General features: G+C 45.5%; 1 protein-coding gene across 1 annotated transcript; it reads left to right on the forward strand.

Annotated features, from left to right (window-relative positions):
- The first annotated feature begins 13,552 nt into the window (after positions 1-13,552).
- KCNJ2 (potassium inwardly rectifying channel subfamily J member 2) lies at positions 13,553-14,904 on the forward strand. The gene has a single exon (XM_054978744.1). The coding sequence runs from the start codon at positions 13,553-13,555 to the stop codon at positions 14,828-14,830; it is 1,278 nt and encodes a 425-aa protein (XP_054834719.1). The 3' UTR covers positions 14,831-14,904.
- Positions 14,905-14,991: the final 87 nt, after the last annotated feature.

Consider the following 14,991-nt stretch of genomic DNA (forward strand, 5'->3'; position numbering starts at 1 on the left):
TCTATAGACTTTTTTGTTTTGTTGGGCACGTCCCCAAGTAATCTCTTATTGGTCCTCCTCTCTAGTTGTGTTGTGTCTGTATTTTTTGGCGTATTGTTAAATATTTTTACACACACATTTTAAATGCAGTTTTAATTTAAAACGTTTTAGTTTAAAATGTTTGAATGTCTTCGCGTTCACCTCGAGGACTTTATTTCGAAAGGTGGCACAGAAATGTTTTAAATAAATAAATAGCCTCATTACACGTAATTATCCGACAGCTGGTTCTAGGAAGGTGTGTTTTTCCTTGCAATTCAGATTCCGCAACAGAAATATAAGTGATGGAAATGGATTCTATGGACTGGAATATTTTATTTATTTTTAATTTTATTATTATTTTATCATATTTATATTCCACCCTCCCCGCAAGCAGGCTCAGGGCAGATAACAACATTAAAACATTTAAAATATTTAATTAAACATTAAACATAAAACATTAAAAACATTGTATAAAGATATTAAAAATAGCAGCACTCTTTTCTTGGTGGCGGCAATATCGTTGATTACAGAAAGCGCAACAGTGCAATTGAACATGGCAGCAGATTCAGAACAGTGGTGGGCAGATCTCATAGGGAGGGGAGTAGATGTTGTATCCTCCAGCCAGTGGAGGTCCAGCCTCAGCCATAAGCCTGGCGGAACAACTCTGTCTTACAGGCCCAGCGGATAGTAGATCCTGTCGGGCCCTTGTCTCGGTAGACAGAGTGTTCCACCAGGTAGGAGCCAGGACTGAGAAAGCTCTTGCTCTAGTCGAGGCCAGGAGGGCCTCCTTGAGAGCCAGGGACTGATAGCAATTTATTTTCTCCTGATCGGAGAGTCCTCTGGGGAATATATGGGGAGAGATGGTCCCTCAGGTACGCTGGCCCCAGTCCGCCCAGTCCCTTATAGGTCAATACCAAAACCTTGAACCTGATCCGATACTCCACTGGCAACCGATGCAGCTCGCACAATACTGGTGTAATATGCACCCTATTTAGTGCTTTCATAATGATGCGTGCCGCTGCATTTATGTGCCTTTACTATCCTTATGCAACTATACGATATTCTCAGGTACTATTGTAGTATGCAAAGAGTAAACACTGGAAACACATGACACGCAGGGAATAGCCCAGGGCGATAGGTATGCTTACCAAGTAAAGCTTGCTGCAAAGAAAACCACACTTGTAGTCAGAAAATGCTATGGTATGCTTAGAAATCGATAAGGGAAACCCGCTTCCTGACGAGTAGAGACTGCATGTAGCCACAAGAATAATTGAAAGTAGACAAGAGCCAGCTGTATACGGGATGATCAGGAACACCTGTCCCTAGACACGGGACTAAGAAGGGAGCAATACACCCTTCAGTGAGAGGAACGGGCTTGCGTCTCCCTAATCGGATTAACTGAACCTCCCAAGGCTGTGAGAAGTCCCTAGCAAGAATTGCGCACACTGAAAGTAACTACACATTCCAGAGGAGGCGAAAGGGCTCCTCTCCCATAAGACTCAAAAGGGAACAACCTCTGCCTGCATGGTACAAGGTTGCCGAAGCGACATGTTGGCGCTCTTGGCAGAGTGTTACAGTGTCAGGCTGGTGAGGAATATAAAGAAACTCTATGAATGGGCAAGCGTGGGAGTGGAAAGAGATGTTCCCTGAGAAGATAAAACAATGCACTAAAAAGATAAGCTAATTGGGAAATACTGTAATTAAGTTGCTGACCAAAGTTATCCCTCCAATAAGCTACCATCGGGTCATTAGAACTGGCGCCCTAGACAAGCCAATGGGGGGGTCATAATTATGCCTAAACCAATGGAACCCCAATATCGTAATGAGCCGAAAGGTATAAAACATTTTGCACAGCCATTGTTACTTTGATGAACGAGGTGGACGTGTGATTCTTCCTTCTCCATGTAACCAGTGTTCCTCCTCGTTTAATAAACGTAGCAGACTTGCTTCTTACACAGGACTCTGCATCTGTCTTCTTGTGAATTGGCTAAGGGACATTCGAACCACTGATTGTGTGGTACATAAGGGATAGGATGGAGATATTCATTAGCCACAAAACCTGTAGATATATTTACTTCATTTATACTCTGGCTGTCTCACCAGTCAGGATCGATCATTCTATTCATCTCCAAGTTTATCCTCCCAACAACCCTGTGAGGTAGACTAGGCTGAGAGAGCATGACTGTCCCATGGTCACCAGTGAGCTTCCACGGCAAAGAAAGGATTTGAATCTGAGTCTCTCAAATCTTAAGGCCAAATCAGATATTTGCATTTTTAAAAAGTTGGGCTCCCTGCAGCCACACAGCAGCTGCAGAGAATGGCTATTAAAAAACAAAGCAGAGCCTATTTAGGCTCAGAATGCTGCTGTGGGAGGAGTAAGGTCTCCTGCCTCTCCCCCCACCCCTCAGTTGTTTCCTATGCTAGTACAGTGCAGGGGAAAAGTTATTTGTATACATGGAGAAGCAAAAACAAGGAAATAATTCCTCCCGGCACTGTTTTGGCATGGAAACTGTTGGCGGGGGGTGCAAGAGCCCTTCCTCTCCCCCCTGCACCATTTCAAGCCCAAATGGGCTCTGCTTTATTTTTAATAGACATTCCTTACAGATGCTGTGCAGCTGCGGGGGATCGGGACTCAACTTTTTAAAAGCAAACGTCTACTTTGGCTCTTAGTCAACGCTCTTAATCACTGTATCAACAGTGCTTGCATCACATCATTTTCACACCAGATTATTTTATCAGTCCCTATCTTCTATATCCCAAATTACAATTTTGCAAATTTCTCTGAAAACAGAAGGAGGGGGGATTTTTCCTTGTTCTAAGATGCCCACTGATGGATCCTACTTATTTCCCTAAATTCAGGGAAACATAGGAGGGCAATCATTCTACTGGTACCCGAAGACAGGATTTTTAAAGAAAACTTTCCCATGCAGGAGGCTCACCTGGGACTTATTTTTGTACTTGCGAATTTATTGCCTGAATTACAAGTATGAGATTAGCTGGTGGCTCTGACACTAGAGATAATACATTTGAGTGACTGACTTGAATACTATTTCAATGGGTGGATTGTGAACACTGCATCAGAAAGCAGATTTTTAAAGATGGGGCCATATATGAACGAGAAAGGTTCTACAAACTTGGAAGAGCCCCAAGAATGACTGGCAAAGGGAAGTGTGGTATCCCCTTTCCAACCATTCTGAAGGAAGCAGCGCATAGTTTAATTGCCTGTAGCATTCTCACTCCCTGAGGGTGCCTGGAAAAGCAGATCATATTGTTTTTACAGCAGATTTTGAGTCTAAAGGCACCTTAGAGCGCAACAAGATTGTTTTTAGCTTTCTTGAGGACGGCTGCAAAGCAGGGATCGTTCTCACCTTTGCAACCAATTGACAAACAATCCACAGCATTTTGTTTCAGGTCCCCACTTGTTTGAATATATATTGTGGGGTTTCAGAACAGCAACCTTAAAGCAGTATTTTTGGCTGTCCATAACTGTACAAAGGGCAGAAGCCGGTTTTTCTCGGACTCCAGTCTCCATATGTCAAAATGTCCAGAGGTCTTCTTTGCAGTTTATCACTAAAAAAAAACCCCCCTCAAGTCTTTTCTCTGCTCCAAATTATATTTCCTCCTGGCTTGACCCAGTCTTCGCCCACCTCCTCCATACAATGACCACAGCTCAAGTCGTCCTCTTCCCAGAACTTCCTTCCATTCCCCCCCCGCAGTCCCCCAAATTTGTCTCTCGCTGCAACCCTCACATTCCCCCCTTGCACCATCTTCTCTCAATTTCCTCTCTGCCCCGTCTTTTTCTATTCCCTGCTGAAACCACCAACTCCCTCCAGGGCTAACCCATGGCCGGGCCCCTAGGCTTTCAGGTATTTTGGGCCCCCTCCAATACTTCAGTCTTTCATCCCACTACAGCTGAGAGCCTGACCCTGGTACAGACTGAAGAGCATAACCCTATATCCGTTTTGAGGGCCTCCTGAAGAATTCAACTCGCAACTTTTAAGAATATTTTTATTGCATGGGTAGAAAGTTTCAGGAAAGCACATTTTGGGGGTATAATTGTTCAATACTGTAATATTTTGAATAATTTTTTTTATTATTTATTAAAATATACAAATTATGGACAATTGTTTTAACAGAAGAGACTATTTGTTTCACTTCAGTCAGGAAGCAGTTAATTGGCTTATTAATAGAGGTTAAATAAGAGACTCAATTAACTGTAATTTATGTGGGGGGTGTGCTTCAGCAAAAAAAAAAAAGGACAAGCCCCTAGTTCCTGTAGGGCCCCTAGGCTTTGGCCTAGTCAGCCTTACGAATAAAGATCCAGAGGAGTTAGCCCTGTCAGTCCGTAGTCCCAAAGTAGTAGTCCAGTAGCACCTTTAAGACTTTATAGTAGCATAAGCTTTCAAGAACCACAGCTCTCTTCATCAGATGCATCTGACAAAGAGAGCTGTGGTTCTCAGAAGCTTATGCCACTATAAAGTTGGTTAGTCTTAAAGGTGCTACCGGACTCTATTACTATATGACTTTATAGTATACTATAAAGTTGGTTAGTCTTAAAGATGCTACTGGACTTTTTATTACTATAAGACTTTATAGCAGCATAAGCTTTCAAGAACCACAGCGGCCCCGGAAAGGCTCCCGATGTGGGTTTGCCTAAACGCAGCAGGGCTGCTGGTGAAAGGCACTGAGCGGCAGCCAGGAACCAGGTCGCCAGCGCAGGCGGGGAAGGATCAAGTGGGCTGAGGGCAGGAGGGTCGAGAAGAAGGCTGAGCGGGGCTGCTGGTGCTGTGATGCATCTGACAAAGAGAGCTCTGGTTCTCGAAAGCTTACGCTACTATAAAGTCTTATAGTAGTAGAGTCCAGTAGCAACTTTAAGACTGACCAACTTTATAGTAGCATAAGCTTTCGAGAACCACAGCTCCCTTCGTCAGATGTGTATTATAAAGTCTTAAAGTAGTAAAGAGTCCAGTAGTATCTTTAAGACCAACGAACTTTATAGTAGCATAAGCTTTCGAGAGCCACGGTTCTTTGTCAGATGCATTTGACGAAGAGAGCTGTGGTTCTCAAAAGCTTATGCTACTATAAAGTCTTAAAGTAATCAAGAGTCCAGTAGCATCTTTAAGACCAACCAACTTTATGGTAGCATAAGCCTTCGAGAGCCACAACTCTCTTCGTCAGATGCATCCCCGCACGGCACCGGCAGCCCCGCTCGGCCTTCCTCTCGGCCCTCCCGCCCTCAGCCCAGGCGATCCGTCCGCGCCCGCGCTGGCGACCCAGTCCCTGGCAGCCGCTCGGTGCCTTTCCGCAGCAGCCCTGCCGCGGTCAGGCAAGCCCGCGCCGGGAGCCTTGCCGCGGCCGCCCCCTCTCCCACCTGCTTTCGCTTCCCCTCCCTTCCCTCGCACCGCCTCCTCCAAAGCTTCGCCTCGCCACGCCCGGGCTCGAAGTTGTCCCCGGGGCCGCAGGACGGCCCGGCGAGGCAAGCCCGGGCGCCCCCGACGCTTCTCGCCTCCGCCGCGCCGCCGCTCCCTTCACCGCCGCCGCGCCTCCTCCGTTCTCTCTCCGGCACCGCGCGCCCCACCCCGCAGGGCTTCCCTGGCGCGCCCCGCTTCGCCACCGACCCCGGCCGCGTCCCCAGCGCTCGAAGGGCAGCAAAGGCCCTCCGGGAGGGCGCCTGCCGGGGACTGCGGGGGCCGCAAGAGACCGGGTCTCCTTCCCCCGCTCCCGGCCACAGGGGACCCGAGCCGCGCCGTTCCCCCCGGGCTCAGCACGACAGCTTCAGGCAGACGGTCTCCGCGGGCGCCGGACGCGCAGATGCCGCCTCTTGGGGGGCTGCTTTTACTTGTGTGTGTTGCGCGCCGCCGCCTACTCGCACGAGGGTGCAGCTCCGTCCGCCCGGCTCGCTCCGGCAAGACTGCCCGCGCACAGCCGCCGCAGCCCCGTCCCACCCCGGCCTGAGACCGCCCCCCGCTTCTCATTGGGCGAGGGAGGCCCCCGTGGGCGGGGACAGGCGAGCCGGTATTAAAAATCACATGGGTAGCCCTGCAAAGAGAGGCAGTGGCTGAGTCGCTTGTTTCACTTGGGAAGGGTACAGCCGGCGGCAGGCGGGAGATAGGGAGCTTGGGGGAATGAGTTGGCTCAGCTCGGGATCGGGTCCTTTTTTACTCAATATAATTGCCCCGTTCAAAATCCACTGACAGGTAAGGAAGACTCTTCTTTTCCAACCTAGAACTTTCCCCTTCTAAGTTAGCTGGCTTAGCCTGTCGGTGCAAGATCTTAAAGACTCCAGGAGCACCTTTTTGAGACTAACCCAACTTGATTGTAGCAGAAGCCTTCGGGAACCACAGCTCTCTTCGTCAGATGCGGGGAGGGCATGAAGAAACTGACCAGAGATATGTAGGTGGGGAGGGGAGGGGAAGGGAAGGGAGGGGGGAAAGATTTTGTAATTGTTATTAGAGAATCTCTGATTGTTATTAGAGCATCTCTAAGCTACCCAGTTGTTGCGGCACGGTTAAGGTTTGATTTAAAATAACATTGATCTTGGAGAGCGCCTATAAAAGGTTCTGGTTTCTGTTGCTTGCTGGAAAGGGACAAGACCCGCCTGTCTACAAGCTTGGTTTCAAGCACCAGTGGCCACTTTCTAAGCTTGGAAGCAGCTGAAAGAGTTACAAGTAGATTGGGTTGCAATTGCTGAGTGCTAGACTATGCCCTCAGCTTCGTCTGTATCGAATTTATCTCTGCAATCAACGACTTTGGATAGATGCTGGTGAAGAATACTTGCCTGCCGCGCTGAGCTCTGGATTATTTTTGCTATTTCCTTTCTGTGCCTATGGTTGCAAATATGCTGTGACTCAGAGAAAGGTCACAGCATCGAGACCTTTAGGGCTTCATGATGCTGTAAAATGGCTTTCACAACAGCCTTAAAATATCACATGTTGGCTATTCTTTTTCAAAGATGCATCTAAGCCCCTTGCGGATTTTTCTTTCCTCCTTTTATGTAAAAAATGGCTTGCTCGCTCTCTGTGCCAAGAACCTGCATTAAAAGACAGAGGTTGTCAAGTGTCTTAAGGTTTCCGAGAGATTGCATCACTTCAGCTTGATTCATAGTGCTTTAAAACTTATTTCATTTGTTTAGAAATCCTTTTGGCTCTATGTTATAGACCTTGGTTGCTACTCAAAAATGCTAGAACGTAGCTAGGATTTGTCTGCAGATGAAAAATGAGGCTGTGCCTCTTGTTCCGTATCGTTCCCCCTTGCAAAATTTCTGCTGCTTAGAAACTTTTGTTTCGGTTTGCTTTAAGCTAGGGATATTTTTTTTTCATTCTGTGCCTTACCTTTGCTCGCTCATTGGCTTTTCTGTCCTCCTAGCACCTTGTCAACGACACCCCCTGGTGATGGCTGTGCCGTTTGTAGTGACTTTGCCATAATCTAGAAATATCTCGCCATCTCTTCTGAAGGAGCAGACCAGATCAAAAGGCATTGACCCCTTCTCTGTTTCTCAGACCAATTGACCCCCCCCTCCCATAGAAGAGTGAGTGGAGTGGGGGGTTAATAGCTTGCTAATAGCGAGAAACTGAAAAGACCATTCTGAGCAGCTTGCAAAGGAGCGGTTTCTCTGATCTTTGACTGAGCTCTGGCTCAGAGCCATTCTGTTTACTCAGGGCACAGGAAGGCAGCAGTTAGGTTCACTTAGCAACATGTGCCTTGCACAGCCTCAGTAGAGGTGTGTGATGACAACTGGGGAATAACTGCTTGGTGCTCATTAACGGTTTCTTGCTCACTCTCCATCGCAAATCTCTTGTCAGCCTGGGTCTTATTTTTTTTATTGATTTGATTTGATTGCTTCTCTTTTACTCTACCAATACTTCCCCCGCCCCCAACCATTACATGTGAATGTGTTTAACTTGCAGAGGTTGCTTGTGCTCCAAAGCTGCCTCCTAAGCAACAGTCTCCCATTTGGAACCCATCCTTGGCGCATGTTCACACACGCAATAGAATTGGCTGACACTGTTCATCAGTCAACACCTGCTTGCAATGTCTGTTGTTTTTTTAAACAAAGGCACTTTCCTTTTATTAAAGAGGAAGCGAGGTTATTAAAAACAACCTGTCGGGTTTATTTCACAGGCGTAGGTTAGGCATTATTAGGTTAATCTTGGATGTATTAGGCTAATCTGATATACAATCGATACTTGCATCAGGAGAGGGCTGTTAGATTGGCACTGTATTTGTGCTTTCTTCCTCCGAGATGCTATACTGATTATAATATGGATGTAGACAAGCCAGATCTCTTACTAACTCATTAGCAGGTGGGCTAAAGCATTCAGCTGATGCGTTCTCAAAGTAAAGTGTAGGAAGCTTGAGGGTGGGCAGTTGGCGTAGAGATCGATTGGAAGGGGAAAGCCTGCAGGCATCTTGCCTTTCACGTCTGTGATCTTTTTAAAAACGAATAGGGCAGGAACCAGCAATGCAAGAATATGAACAAGTTGCACGGCCAGATAATGGTTTCGGATATCTCTTTTGAGACTTTGTGATCATTCGGAAGGGGGCGTATGTGTTGTGATGGCAAGGAGAGGGGAAGGAACAGGAGCACAGAGCACAACCCTTGGGACTGAGGAATAACCGTTTTAGCATTGTGGCGATATCCTTGCGAAGCATTTTATAGGGCTTTATCCTGCCTGATGCCACAGTCTGTATCTGTGATGTAGCTATGCAGGAAGAGGCAAGAGAAATGTAAATATGTAGCTGCTCTGTTGTGCTTGCGTTGCTCATAAAAATGCATGTCTTGATCCTGCCTAAGTCAAGGCTAGGATTTCTGCCATTCATTTTTGGAATTGATTTCAGTATCTATTAATGTGTCACCATCCTTGTTTCCTCAGATCTACTGTGCCCCACCTCTTCTTTCTGTATCCTAGTTACTTGGATGCAAGCAATTTGTGCTATTAAAAGAGAGACGCTAGTTATACTATAACCAAAGCTACTAATGGTGTGTGCATGCAAGTGAGCGCCAGAGTTTTGTTTCATAAACTTTTAGATGCAGTCTATAAATGTCGAAAAGACTCACACCCCAGGCTCTGTTTTAAGGATCAATTTAGCTAAGCTGCATACAGTTTTGGTTTTCCCTAAAGGCATAATTCATGCAGTAGTAAAAACTTTTAGCTAATAATACCACACAGATGTACAGCATATGGAACAATTACTATTAACAGTAGTGGAAATCTGACAATAATAGGTACTTGATGCTATTTCCAGATTTCTAAATGCAGCAGGCATTTCATAGGAAGCTGGTATTATGTGTGAGTGACGTTTGGAATTCCATTAACTGTCCAGAGGTCAAGGTGGCTTTGGAAAGTATCATACATCCATCCTGTAGATTTTATAGATCGCTCGTTTCCCTCCTTTAAATCCAAAGAAAACTCACTCCTAAACAGGTTGCATGCTGTATATATGTGGTTCCACTTGCTTGGAAGAAAATGCAATTTGAACATGGAAACGTAAAATGATAGCTGTTATAGGATGTGGCTTCTGAAAATTATTAGTCTATAAAAACTATTTTTATGAGCTTTTTTCTGTTTGAAACATGTAGATCATAATTTAATTTCCTCTTGCATTGATTGTTAGATCATGCTTACAATTCAACTGGGCAGCAAGCTGAACTTTGCAAAGTCTCTTTGCCTTAAATATTGGCTCAACTCAAAACTGAGCGGTTGTTGGGTAATGAACTTTGCCTTTCGGGCAAGCTGTCAGACAGGTGGAAGGTAACTAGGCTGATATCCTTTGTTATAATGAAAGCCTTAAAGTGCATTTGAATGCCATTGGGTTGCTGGAGACAAAATATACCACACAATAAAAGATCACTTGTTCGTGTGTCTGTAGCAATTAGCCTGAGTGTGTTAAGAGGCAGGGCAGGTTATACAAATTTAAAAAAATACATCCAAATGGTATGATGATTGCTTGTGCCACTGGCATTTTTAAATATCAGGGGACAAACAGCTGTTGGTGGTTCCTGGCCCCAAGGAGGCCCACCTAGCCTCGATTAGAGCCAGGGCCTTTTTGGTCCTGGCTCCCACCTGGTGGAACGGTCTGTCTGGACCTACTATCTCTTCGCTGGGCCTGCAAGACAGAGTTGTTCCGCCAGGCATATAGCTGAGGCTGGGCCTCTGCTGGCCTGGAAAAAAGAGGTGTATAAATCTTAACCCTCCCTGTGAAAGCTGGCCACCATCCTGTTTTAAATGTATTGTTTTTAATGAACATGCATTTTTAATTGTATTTTTAATATGTTGTTATCCGCCCTGAGCCCGCTCACAGGGAGGGCGAAATACAAATCTGAAATAAATAAATAAATAAATAGGTTATTTGGATCATTATGGAATAATAGAAAACTAGAAAAGATGGGCCACTTAAAGAACCTGAAACTTTTGAAAGACTGGGTAAGGCCCACGTACTTAGGAGAATAAATACCACGTTGAACGCAAGCGAGACATGAATTTAAACCAAAATGCATAGGATACGGAAGCATATAATTACTAACTTGGGTGTTTTTTTATAACATAAGTAATTATAGACTATATGACTTTAGCTGCATTAACCAGGTAAAAGAGAAGGTAACCATGCTCGTGTTTTAGATGACTCAGATCAGGCCTGATTCAGATATAGCCGTGCACTTAAGAAGCCCTAAGTGTCTTGTTAGCTTTCCTATATAAACTCATTTAACTCCTGGTAAGAGAGACACCATAAATAACATTTTAGGTTCATTGTTGGGTATAGTACACAAGTAATCTCTGCTTCCATGCTAAGCTTTTATTAATAAAATGTTTGGCATTCTAAATATTAGTTCAATCAACAGAAAATCATACCATCCGTTGTAACTACATAGATCATTAAAGGAGAGCAACTACATGAACCCAAGGAAGTATCTTACTCAGAGATCAACAGGCCACAGGCAAGGAGCCCCTTCCTAGGAAGAAGTCCCTGAGCAGTTCAGCTTCTCAAATCCATCTCCTAACAATAACTAACTCACACTTGGGCTCATGTTCTTGGCTAACTAAATATCTTCAAACACTAGATAATTTTAGCTATATTTGGCCCTCCACCAGTATGCTCGTTCTTGCGTTATAGCTCCAACTTCAGTGAAGTTGGATATCGTTGTCATTCTCAGATGTTCTGTGCACCTGGGCCTCAACATATTGGCTCTATTGTTATGTGTTAGACAGCTCTTCAATGTACACTGTGTTACTCCTCTGTTTCATGCTCTTCTCCAAGGTTGTTCTATTCTAGGCCTCTAGACTCCCTTTGTGGCATGTTTAGCTACGGGACTGGGCTAGCCCTGTTCCTGGTCAAATCCAGCTACGGTTTTCCTACAGTTTTTTTTAGCTATAGCTATAATGTTAGTCAACAATCAGATGTGCAGAAGTGTCATTAGAGTGTAATTTCTTTTAAATAAATCTTTAGTACTGGTTTTGATGCATTCTGTTAACATCACTGTATATTCAAAACAGTATATGGCTTCATTCATCAAAGAAGATTTGCATATGGAAGGAAGCTTTTGAATGCATAGGAAATGCAAATACAGAAACTGCAACAGAACTGATTGGCTATGGGCCAAGCTACAAGTGATGCCTGACACAGGTTGGACACTTGTCAGCTTCCCTCAAGTTTTGATGGGAAATGTAGGCCTCCTGGTCTTGCAGCTTGGCTCTCCGACTGCTGTCCAGTGGACTTTTCAACTGTCACTTGTCCAACATTCTGCCAAGCTGCCTACATTTCCCATCAAAACTTGAGGGAAGCTGACAAGTGTCCAGCCTGTGTCAGGTGTCACTTATAGTTTGGCCCTGAGTCTTCTGCCTTGGGGTGGTAGTCCTCATCTTTCTATACAGCCACTAGTTGTTGCATGTGACTAGTTGTATGAGGCCAGGGCGAGATCAGGGCCATAATTTAGTTTTGTCACAACGTCTTTGACCTCTAAGCACTTGAAGTCCCCTCTTTGTTCACTTACATCATCTTGCAGGACTAATGAGTACATCTTGGAGTAATTGTAATCTCTGACTTTCAAGTGCTGGATGAAAAGTCCAGGCAGGATGAAAAACTGTTTTATAATCAACATCCAAAAGTGTTCAGCCATGTTTAGTTCTATCCCATGTCCCACAGAGGAGACTATTTATGATGGCACAAATAAGAGCATACGATTTCCATTATCAGCTGTACTGAAGCTTATGTAGAAGTGGATTCCTTTGCTTTGGGTGACTAGCATCAAAACTGTTTCAACTCAGCTATTAGCTTTTGCAGATTCATTATTGAATTATGAAAAACAAAATTCTGTTTGCTTTCTAAGAGGTTTGTATGTATGTAATAGGAGGCAAAGGATAAAGTCCCATTGAATAGAAACGAATAAAACTGGTGCAAATCTTTTAAAGGATCCTCTGTTCCGGGGATATCAGAATGTAATGAGTTTAAGCCTGTTAATATCAGCAGGACACACTGGGGGTAATGTGGTATTAAAGCTTACAAGGGTTTCCCCTTTGAGTGCTTGTATTCCCCTAAGAGTGGAAATTTATCCCAGGATAAGGAGCCTTCCACTGGTGGAACACACTGGAGAAGGTACTTTATCTTGGAGGAAGGCTCCACCCATTAGCAAAAAGGAACCGTTAGATCCAACTCATTTTAACTTTAGAATAGTTTTTGCTGGAATGTAACACCTTCCAGTATGCATACGGACTCAAAATAGTTATTGTCCTTAAAAAAAAAAAAGTCCTCTAATCCTCCAGACATGTTGACTTGCCAGTGGATAAATGCTGTGGTCCTTGAACAAATAATGCAGAATTTGAGTATACAAAGACAATAGGGATTGCGGGGCCAGCTTAAAGGCAAGGGTGACAGCGCAGGAGAACAAATACGCAAACAACTCTGTTGGAGGAAAAAACAGGCCACAACTTTATTGGTTACAGAAGAGAAAGGAGGGTTGGCTGCGCAGGGCACGGATCCCAGCATCGGGTGACCCGCCTGCCAGCCGATGACCCACTCACCCCCTCAGCCCGCCTGCTGAAGGGGGGACACGGTGGGATGACGGTTGAGGGATCCACACTAGGCGGAAGCTTCTGTGTGGGCCCCCCCGTCACCTGGAAGCAGGCGTGCCCTGGCAGCCCCCTAGCTGGGCTTGCCGCTGCCATGCCTGGTCCAAGATCCCTTATGGGGATCCCCATCTATGGGGAAACAGGGCCCGTAGGCCCTGCTTCCCCCCAAGGGATCGATGCCATGTGGTAGGCAAAGAAATAGAGGAATGTTTCTAACCATTGTTGACGTTTTCTTTTTTCTTTCTTACTACAGGCCATGACTCCTCGTGGCAGATGATTTGTTGCTATATTAGCACTGACGATCCCCAGGTCTTCCTTGGCACAGTCAGGGGCCGGAAGAGGCGCTGACTTCTCCCTTTTTTTCCTGTGTGTGTGTTCCACTAGAACTTTCAAAACTGTTTCTCCAAAGAGTTCTGCAGAAACTCGGACTGTTTTCTAAAGCAGAAGCACCACAGTCCACAGCGGAAGCGATGGGCAGCGTGCGAACCAACCGCTACAGCATAGTTTCCTCAGAGGAGGACGGCATGAAGCTGGCGACAATGGCTGTTGCCAATGGCTTTGGCAACGGGAAGAGCAAGGTACACACCAGGCAGCAGTGCAGAAGCCGGTTTGTCAAGAAAGACGGCCACTGCAACGTCCAGTTCATTAATGTGGGTGAAAAAGGACAACGTTACCTAGCAGACATCTTCACCACCTGTGTGGACATTCGCTGGAGGTGGATGCTACTTATCTTCTGTCTTGCTTTCATCCTCTCATGGCTGTTTTTTGGTTGTGTGTTTTGGTTGATTGCCCTATTGCATGGGGACCTGGAAAGAACAGAAAGACTTTGTGTCTCCGAAGTGCGCAGCTTCACTGCAGCCTTCCTTTTCTCCATTGAAACACAGACAACAATTGGCTATGGCTTTAGGTGTGTCACAGACGAGTGCCCCATCGCCGTCTTCATGGTGGTTTTCCAGTCAATCGTTGGTTGCATCATTGATGCCTTCATCATTGGTGCCGTCATGGCTAAGATGGCTAAACCGAAAAAGAGAAACGAAACTCTCATCTTCAGCCACAATGCTGTCATCGCCATGCGGGACGGGAAACTGTGCTTGATGTGGCGGGTTGGAAATCTGCGCAAAAGCCACTTGGTGGAAGCACACGTTAGAGCGCAACTCCTCAAATCTCGGATCACCACGGAAGGAGAATACATCCCTCTAGATCAAATAGACATCAACGTTGGGTTCGACAGTGGGATAGATCGCATATTTTTGGTCTCGCCCATTACAATCGTACATGAAATAGACGAGGAGAGCCCTTTGTATGACTTAAGTAAGCAGGATATGGACAACACAGACTTTGAAATTGTAGTAATATTAGAAGGCATGGTGGAAGCCACTGCCATGACCACGCAGTGCCGTAGCTCATATCTGGCAAACGAAATCCTCTGGGGCCACCGTTATGAGCCTGTACTGTTTGAAGAGAAAAACTACTATAAAGTGGACTACTCTAGGTTCCACAAAACATATGAAGTGCCGAACACGCCCCTTTGTAGTGCCAGAGACTTAGCGGAAAAGAAATACATCCTTTCTAATGCAAATTCATTTTGCTATGAGAATGAAGTGGCTCTGGCCGGCAAAGAAGAAGATGATAGTGACAATGGGGTGCCGGAGAGCACGAGTACGGACACCCATCCAGACATGGACCATCACAGCCAAACAGGGGTGCCCCTAGAACCTAGGCCTTTGAGGCGAGAATCTGAAATATGACTGAGATCAGTGATCTCCACTATGGCTCTAGAATCTGTCTGTCGGCTACAGGCATGCTATGCTGAGAAGTAGCCCTTTTTCAGATGACGGTACTCTTTCACAGGAACGGGCATACAGCCCTGTGGAGTCAACCGAGGCTGGCTTAAAGTGCTGCCTTCAGA

The sequence above is a fragment of the Eublepharis macularius genome, chromosome 4, assembly GCF_028583425.1.
Source record: "Eublepharis macularius isolate TG4126 chromosome 4, MPM_Emac_v1.0, whole genome shotgun sequence".
NCBI lineage: Eukaryota > Metazoa > Chordata > Lepidosauria > Squamata > Eublepharidae > Eublepharis > Eublepharis macularius.